The sequence below is a fragment of the Lactuca sativa genome, chromosome 3, assembly GCF_002870075.4.
Source record: "Lactuca sativa cultivar Salinas chromosome 3, Lsat_Salinas_v11, whole genome shotgun sequence".
Classification (NCBI taxonomy): Eukaryota; Viridiplantae; Streptophyta; class Magnoliopsida; order Asterales; family Asteraceae; genus Lactuca; species Lactuca sativa.
The window spans coordinates 103,095,777-103,105,745 of record NC_056625.2 but is presented as its reverse complement, the minus strand read 5'-3'; the positions used below and the strand labels follow the sequence as shown (position 1 = coordinate 103,105,745).

The 9,969-nt window shown below is 35.6% G+C and overlaps 1 protein-coding gene across 1 annotated transcript; it reads right to left on the bottom strand.

Annotated features, from left to right (window-relative positions):
- Positions 1-4,906: 4,906 nt before the first annotated feature.
- Positions 4,907-8,019, bottom strand: LOC111915410 (probable L-ascorbate peroxidase 3, peroxisomal). Its single transcript, XM_052770057.1, is given in 10 exon segments — positions 4,907-5,115; positions 5,229-5,278; positions 5,281-5,336; positions 5,453-5,520; positions 6,116-6,198; positions 6,293-6,341; positions 6,447-6,512; positions 6,735-6,784; positions 6,878-6,993; positions 7,888-8,019. Coding segments are annotated over 10 exon segments (861 nt in total). The 5' UTR covers positions 8,007-8,019; the 3' UTR covers positions 4,907-4,911.
- Positions 8,020-9,969: the final 1,950 nt, after the last annotated feature.

The following is a 9,969-nucleotide window of genomic DNA, read 5'->3' as shown; positions in this document are numbered from 1 at the left end:
TTAAAATAAGGTAAGCATAACTTACTTACAAGGGGGTTTTAGCTAGGAGTCGGGCTCTGCAGGGGCAGAACTTCGTCGCTGAATCTTTCTAAGAAAGAATCGTGCAGCGCTTCAGCGCTCACCTTACTATACTAAGCTACAGAAAGAGAAGTCGAATCACGAGGGACCGAAATGCTCGGGGGATAAGGAGAGAAAGACTCTTGAATCAAGAGAATGGTGCAAGAAATATGAGAGACCAAGGCTCTTATTTATACTAATTGAATTTTCAAAAACTACCCTCCATAATTACTTAATGACCTTTTAGTTATATAAACAACTAAACACCCCTCTATAATACTATTATAAATGGATTTAATGATATTTGTACTAAACTAATGTCGAAAGAACTCAACATTAGTCTTATAATGACCGCATCGTCGATACCTTTCTAATGATATATACATATGTATATATATGTGTACGTATACATGATTTATACTTTATTTTAATACGTAAATATGCTATTATAATTTGTAACTCGTTCATACGAACTCCGTTTTTGACGTTCTTTATATCCACGCGTAGGTGAAGACGTACTCTACAACTTTCGTTTAGACTCCGTCGGCTAATTTTGACTTTATTTTTAAAGTTATGTTTTTAACAAGCCGGGACAGGATTGGTCTGTTTAAAATCTCATAACTTCTTCATACGAAGTCAGATTTGGGCGTTCTTTTTATCAATGTTCTTAGTTTAACATATTCTACGACTTTCGTTTAGATCACTAAGGCTAAATCTCGCTCTATCGTAAATTCACTATTCACGCTTCCCGGTATCGTGCCGGTTCTGTCGTGAAACTTCGACGGGTCATAACTTCTTCGTTATAACTTGGATTTCGGCGTTCCTTATATGCACGGAAACCTTGAGACATATTCTACAACTTTATGTAGAGATATCGGGATTATCTCACACTTTAATGTTGACGCTCATTTTTATTCTTTATTAATTATACATTTATAATTAAATAATAAACACATATAATTCACATAATACTCAAATATTTCATCTTTATTACTTCAAAAAGAGTTACAAGAGTTGACCTAGACTATTACATTGACAAAAATGCTTAGCCCTGAAACCCGGGCGTTACAATTAAGCCCATTAAGCCTCGTTGGGCCCATTAGGGTTTCTTAGTCCCTTTGTCCAACCATCCAAACGAGTCAAAACACCATCAAAGCACACCGCCACCCGACACGTCGGCCGGTGGCGGCAGGAGGCAGCAGCCACCACCCTACGGTGGTGGTTTTCAGTTCTCTTTTCATTACTCTTCTTTTTTGTTACATTTTACAATGCTAAAACCCCAAATAATCACACACACACTAATACAACACATAAACCCAGCAACCTAGTGGCGGCCGGCGGTGGCACGTGGTGGCAGTGGCGGTTTTCGGTCTTCCAGCTACTCTAAACACACATTCACACACTTCATGTTGCACTAAACACTTCAGCCACCCACATGGCGGCTCATGGCAGCGACAGCAAGCATTTTGGGACGACAGCCACCACCTCACAGTGGTGGCAGTAGGGCTTTCTTTATATCTCCGGCCAAAGACTCTCCTACAGTCCTAACCATCGCAACACACACCTACAACACCCTAACACGAACCTAGCTTCACGAGGCCACAAACTCAGCCACCATTTCACGGTGGCAGGTGGCTAATGGAGGGTGTCGGCAAGATGTAGCGATCTTCTGAACGGCAACAGCAAAGCAGCAAGATCAGGCAGCGGCGGCGACGCGAGATGACGGAAACAGCGGACAGGAGCGGAAAATGCTGACCGGAGCAGCGGCGCACATCGTTGGAACAGAAGCGGGATGGGAAAATGGGAGATGTTCGCTCTCCATAACCACGAACGACAGCAGCGACAATCACGAATCGTTGTCGTCGCCGGTGATGGAAGATGAGCAGCAGTGGAGTCGTTGGCGAATAGGTGGTCCAACCATAACGAGGGAGACAATGCGGCGGTAACGAAACAGCATCAGCAACGGAAGGACGATGGCAGCGGACTCCGACGGCAGGAGGGGTAGCGATGGTCTTGTCGGGCTTAGTTGGTCGGAGAGACAAGGGAGAAAACCGGTGGTGGGAGGCATAAGGAGGGAAAAGGGTGACGGCTGCACATCTTCCTTAGGGTTAGGGTTTGCTTAAACCTTTATACCCGACTCCACTCAAGAGTTTTCCATAATGGCAACAATAGTCCCTCCATGCCCTTTTTATTCAAATGTAATCCAATATTTACTCTTTCAACCCTGGCTTCGGAAATCTTCTTCAAATTAAATCCGATAATTACCATTTAAACCCTCAGCATTAAAATCCTTTACAACTTAGGTACAAAATTTACTATACAGCCCCCAATATCTTTATTATGACATAATCATCCCTTCCACCTTATTTCCTTATAAATTAAACCCAAATAATTACCACGGAGCCCCCTGTCTTCATAATTAATTATAACATTTAGCTCCTAATACCAATATCTCACTGAATAGTATACATTTTAGGGCTACTACTCTTTAATAAATTTTATCTATTTATTTATTAAATAAACTGGGTGTTACATTATATATAGCTGCTTCTCGCGTGAGAAGTAAGGGGATTTTGATTGTTACTGACTCAGTTAGATCTGACTGAGTAAGAGTCTGACTGGGTCTGAAGCTGTAACTGTATTTGTCTTTGACTGAAACTATGTTGTTTGATTATGCATCTGATTGACCATGCCGACTACTAAAAATGACCATTTTACCATTCTGTTCTATTTCGTATAACTGAGTACCATCACAAATTACCATTTTATAAAAAAAATCTTATTATTTTTAATTTTTCTATTATAGCATTAAATTTTCAATTATAACATTGAACTCTCAATTTTTTCTTTCTATTAGAACACATCAACAATGAACTCTAACTTTTAAACAATGAACAATGACTACAATTTGAAATAAAGAGGGATAATTGGCTCTCTCAAGTCCAAACATTTGATTATACGATAGTAAAATTCACAATCTCCATACACAAGTAATAAAGAATCACACACTAGCGTTAACATCAGTTTTGGTAAATTGGTTGTGATCTCCCTCCAATGTCTTTGTGCTTCAGAACTTCCAAACATAAATAACCTCTTCTTTTTCTACCTTTTGGGCCTTTACTTTCCCCAGAAATCTACCAAACAAAATCATATAGTCAAGATAAGCATACAAATGATCAAATCTTCCATGTTCCAATTCTCATGCAATGTATCAAATTTCAAACAAATTTTGAAGAACCACTGTAGTACAATAATCAATTTACTCAAACTTTTAGTCAAGTAAAAAGGAATTCGATAACAGGAGCTGTAAAATCTTCCAATTCCTAACAAGGTTTTTTCATAAACAAGTGGTAAGCATGAAGATAACAGGGTCAGTAAAAAGGAGAGGTGAAGGATATGTACCTCATAATCGGATAACTTCCATAAGCAATTGTCATTCCATCCGATTGGCTACCAATTGCCAGTTTCATCATCATGAAACTTTGTAAAAGAGCATTCAAATAAACTTCTCCATTCTTCACATCACGTATCAGGAAAAAAAATAGAAAAATTAAACTTATCAGTCGGAGATGCAGGGATGGCCGACTTAAATGGAGGAGGAAGCGCTGGTAGATGGAGGAGGAAGGTGCTGGTGGAGGTCGAAAAATTAACCTTACTCAATCAATTTCTTGTAACCTTAATCAATCAACTTCTTTTTTGAACGAGGAAGAGCTGACGGCGCTGTGTGGAAGGCGGTGTATTGAAGGCGTCACTAGGAGAAAATGATAGCGAGGCGGGAGGGACTGGCATCGGCGGAGGAAGGAAACGCCAAGGCGCGACAACTGAGGAGGGCGTTCCGTCGACGGAAACGATGGTTCCTACCACTTGATTTTCAGATGTGATGGTATATGGGAAAGGGCAATATCGTGACATAACCATCTAGGACCGAGTCAGCTAACATTTTATGAAGGACCGAGTCATATAAGTTTTATGGAGTGAGACCGGGTCAGCTGTCTACTCTACACAAATCAAACACTCTGACCAGACTGAATTAGACAAAAACGTCTGACTGGACCCGGTCAGCACCAAATCAAACACGGCCTAAAAATGCTTGAAAGTATTCATATGTGACGAAGAAGGTCGTCCAAACAATAAAACAAAAAATATTGTCTATAAAGATGTCATTCAAAAATTAGTCAATTACAGATAATCAGACATTTCGTTTTATTTTTTAGACATTTCAATATAATCAATAACACAAAATTTATTTATGTTACTTTATCTTTTTTTTTTATGTTGGTTTTTTATGACTTTATATATATATTTTTGTATGTTCTTTGCGTTTCACGTAGGTAATAATCTAGTTTTTTTTTAAATCACTTTGCTATTTCATGACATGATCAAACAAGAGAGTCGGCAAATATATAATCTCCACTAACCACCAATTCATTTTTTTCTTTTAAATCAAAGTTGATGCAATAATTACTTAAATCCAAACTATCTAATATTAGCTCTCCCATTGCCCCAAATTATTCGTATTTTGAAAAAACATCAAAATACTTATACCACGTACTGTGTTAAAAATGGACACAATTTACAAATTTGGATTCATTTACTTTTTTTTTTGGTGGTTTGAAAAATTGTGTACTCCACTTGTACGGGCATACAAAAGATGTAAAGAAAGTAAAAACAAAACATATGAATATAGGCTATAACATAAAACTGAGAAAGCAAGCAACAAGTCATATAAAGGGCATCTTGCCTGAAATAACAGTGAATAGTAAAGTTACTACGCGATGATCATACGATACGTTGTTTCCAAAATCATATCATATAGCTAATATAATAAACGGGTGGGGGTGGGGGTGGGACTGATTACTCTTTGCACTTTCTATTGATTTGCTGGATGTAAACTAGAAGCATCGAACTGAAATTAAGGAAGACCAAAGTTGCAGAGGAAGCAAGATTCACAGCACCTCTTGCCTCAAATGAGGCATCCTGTGACAGAGGTAGGGTGACACCAAGCTCAGAGACCTTTTTGTGTGATTCAGCATAGTCTTTCAAGAATACATCTTCATCCTGTACATATGCCCACAAATTAAACAACCTAACCTTCCTTATTATTATAAACTCATAATTTACAGGATATTATATATATATATATTATATAAGACTTAGTTATGATACCTTACCTTTGCATAAAGCTCAACATAGGTACGAAAGTTTGGGTCATCAGTAAGGCTTTACCAGTTGCATGTTGCAGCGATCCATCAGAATCAGAATCTCCTTTTAGAAGCTCCCTGATTCATTCATTCATCATTACATGATAAGAATAAAGTCAATTTATGATCAAAAAACAACAAAAAATATGAATTTTAATTCTATACAAAAAGATCCATCTTTAATTTTTACTTACACGAAATAAGAGTTGTCAAACTTCAAAGGTTTTTCACCAAATCCAGATCTTTCGGGATGTGCATTCACCTGCATGCATTCCAGATCAATTGATCAAACGGATTGTATTATAATTTTTATTTTCAGACTTTTCTTTCTGGAAAACATTAATGGGGTTATTTTCAACCTAATGGTTTCGTATTTCTTTTGTAAAAATGGGGTTGTGAGTGGTGACACCACAAAGTAGCAAACCGTTATGTATATTTACAGAAAAGACCCCTTCAAAGTTTTCATTTTAGTCCTTTTACTTATATAATATATCATATTGATACATAGCTTTAACACTTTATATTATGCTTAAAAAGAACTCATTAATACCTTCTTATCAATATCAATATTGAATAAAACTACAACTAAAAAATAAATTTTATATATGTGAATCATTCGGATCAATGATATGATGTGATAAATTTCTTACATAAACTACAATTTATCTTAAATATGTTTATATATAATGATTTGAAGATAATGAATAGATTTTTTAACGAATATATAATTTGTCAAAGTTATATATAGATTTTAATAAATAAACAATACCCCTGTTTTTACCAAAAACTCAATTTTTGATGTTAAAAGGCGTGGAACTTGATGGAAGAAAAAAAAAAAGTAAGGAAGGAAAACCGACCAATTTGTGAATAGCAGAAAGTGCAACTATATCCTTGTCAGATAGTCCCTTCCCATAGAACTCATCCCTGAGATGTGATGGACCTATAGATTAATTACACTCAAATTTAGAATTTAGAATTCCATTTTCATATGCATGTTTTGATCCAATTAATTAATACCATGAACACAAACCGACCTTCTTTGGCATCAGGAAGAAGTCCTTCATTATGCGACTCTTTTGAATCCTGATTTAGAGAAAAACATGGAGAATAAGCAAGTATACAGTGGAGAAGTTATAATATAAGAAACTGCTTTATTAATTAATTTACTAAAATGTTAATTTATTATACCTTCCTTCCAGCTGCATAGTCAATAGTGGGGCCTCCTATCAATTCAATTGCAACAACTCCAGCAAGCTGAACAACATTCCATCATAATTTTAGAAAGAAAAAAAAAAGTGAATTTTAAGTGAAAAAAGGATCTTGTTAGAATGGAGAATGAACAGAAAGTTGCAAGGATAACAATAAGCATAGGTTATCCATATACCATAAGTTTAAGAATGTAACTACTAAATTAATTGAAGCTATTAGCATGTAATGTAATTAAGCGGATATTTAAACAATTAATTAATTAATCACCTGATAGAGATCAGCGTATGTAACTCTTGGATGTTTGTCCTTCACTTCTTCTGTTATTAATCAATGAACACAAAGTTTATTAGGAACACTATAAAAAGGCATTGGACAAATACCATTGTGAAGAGGGACAAATAAAGATTCACCACAGAGATCAATTGCAGTTTTCAAACCAGTGTTTTCTCCATGTATGTAGTTCCTGATTGATCCATTTGGGCCTCCTTTCTTTGTGTTAGCATCATAAGTCCATGCATCATGCAATCTGGCCCAACAAAGTGTCAGTTTTTAGGAAGATTAGAACACACAAATTCACATCATTAACAGTTCAAATCAATATGCTATACATTATGATTGATCATAAATCATCTCTGATCACAATGTAAAACACCATAACTAAATCTTATAATGTTAAGAGTTCTAATTAATGTCCTCTCTTCAAAATATATATCTTCATCACTTCTACCAATCCAATGTTTCATTAGTGTTTTCTCTGTCCATTGTTTCCTATCTATGTCCTGAATTCAACTTGTTTAGTTTCTCTGTAATAAGAAAGGCCTAATTCCTTTTTTTCCTTCTTTTTTCTTTGTTTAGCTTAGAACAGCAAACTCTCAAATAAGTTTTGTTTTAGCACAAACAAATGTGTGGTAGTAAAATATATACAAGCATGACTAGCAAAGTAACAATCCAATTGTACATGTAAAATAATATAATCAAATTTGCTGAAAACAACAACATAGCTAATTAACCTTTTGTGTGTGAGAGAAATTTCATAATAATTATCAGCAAATACAAATTGTTTGTTGTACAACAGCAATATAGTTTATAATCGATATAGTTTCAATTTACCAGATAAACAATAGAAGAGCGAACTAATTTACATATGAGAACTTGAAAGCAATGTTGATCTTAAGAAGCGTTTAATAACTTTTGTTTTGGTTAAGCTGCTTTAACGAGCTTGTGCATAACCGATCTCGGAAACACAAGTCAATCATCCAGCAAAGATAACGATTCAACTAGATCGATCGATCAATAAGTCAAAAATAGTATCTAGACTTCGTAACATCAAGTTATAAATCAAATAACTATACAGAGATCATAATCGATGTCTAGGTGATTATAAATTCATACGATGCAGCAAGGAAAAGAAATAACGTACGCTAACGAAAACATGATAGGAGCACATTTTTTGATGACGATGAGAGCACGAAGATCTCGACGCGCATTTTCTATCTCCTTCGAGTACTTTTCAGCCAATACAGGAGCTCTTGCCGACATCAATGTTTTGATCATCTTGTCTCCCCTGCAAAAAAAAACTAAAACGTATCAAATCACTCAATAAATCCATATGCTATCATAAATCGAATCAAACCAAGCCAGACATCGCACATAATTAAGTTTTCCAGTTTTTTGTATTTCTAATGCTCTAAAATCACTTCAAAATGTATGAAAATTGACATAAAGTAATCGAGATAATCATTGATTTGATACGAAACATAGAAAGAGAGAGAACCAGAGGAATGTATCAGAAAGAACCATAGCAAGGATCGAGTATGAGAGGAGAAGAAGAGAATAAATGGAGGGAAGTTTATGATAAATAACCAGCCAGACGCTTGGAAACAGAATATTGTACAATTTTGAATAAGCTGTGTACTACTAAGTACTAATGATCATCACCCCCTGATATTAGTATTTTCTGGCTTGGAAACAAAAGATGTTACATCCAAGTATACATGTTTATGAACATTTTAGATGGGGAAATTTAAAGTTTAATCGGATTGGATTTATATACAAACATATTTTGTGGAAACTTGATTTTTTGGATTTTTATATATTATTTAATGGAGTATTTACTATTTAAGTATTAACAGTCTATAACTCAATTTGCTTGATCCGGGTACATTTAGTGAAAAGAAACGGACGATTATTTGAAAGAATAAAAAAAAAAGTGTGTTAGAATATTTGGATGGTGGGTTGGTTGTGTTTATGGAACGACGGTGGTGGGACGATGTGCTCTGCTCCTCTATTTCTGGCTCTGCGTATAAACAAACTATCAGGATTCAGGCTAACAGAAAAATGGTCCCACTCTCTTTTTCGGGTTTTGTCGATGCCAAGGAGGTGAAGGTAAGACTTTTTTTTTTTTGTTCATCGTAAAAGTATTTACTTTTATTTTAAGTAAATTTTGCAATATAGACTAAATTTAAGAAATGGTTCTTCCGATTCTCAAAATTAAAAATTTGGCTTTCGATCCAACTTTTTTTAATTAACCATATAACTATGTATTTTGGAGCACACCAATTTGCCTACGGAAATGTGAAATGTCTAAATTACCATTTTTGACTAATATCAGAAAAGTCTTATATTTTTGCCATTAAATTGGAAAAAATTTTGATTTTAATTTTTTGTTGACTGTGGACTCGATATTTTCATGAAATTATCATTTGAAAGCTAATACCCGGTAACGAACAAGTAACCTGTACTGTACTATCCGGTTACCAGTAACATATTCCCTAGCCATCATCTTTCATGAACCATCATTGATAAAGGGTTTCATGCATTCGAAAAGGGTTTGACGCTAAGAAGGGTTTAACAGTCCCCAATTTCATATTTTGAAGCTCTGAAATCGTTGGTGAAGTAAGGTGGAGTAGAAAGTTATGTGTATGGAAACAAGAAATTTATGCTTCTGAGGGTGGTTATCTTCGTCTTTGGAGTTCCAAGTCTGAACTAACAAATTGTTTTTTTTATGAAACAGATGGCTTCTACTTCTGGAACTAAGAAGCCTAAAGGGCCTAAGCTCCTTGAGAAGACATACCTTCCAGACTCCGACTCCAATGATGAAGCATTTGACTTTAGCTTCTTGGATTTTTCTGAAAAAACATTCTAAGCCCCCTCAAAACTATGTGATGATCCTTTTCTTAACTTATTATGTGATGAAAACATATAAAGGTGTAACGTCCCATTTCTCAGGTACTGATTTAATGTGTGAGTTTATTGATTTCGAGGGCTACTCGACGAGTTGATTGCCCTACTTGTCGAGTAGCAGCGGGTTGGTCCACGCATTTTAATGACCTACTCGTCGAGTCTAAGAAGGGACTCGATGAGTAGGAGCTGGCAGATGAAACCCTAAATCTCGGGGTTTTGCACCTTATTTAAAGGATCATTGGCCTCCCCCAGCCTTCCCTTTTACTGCTACTTTTCACTCTCAAACCCTAATTGAGTGTGTGTGTGTGTGTGTGTTCCA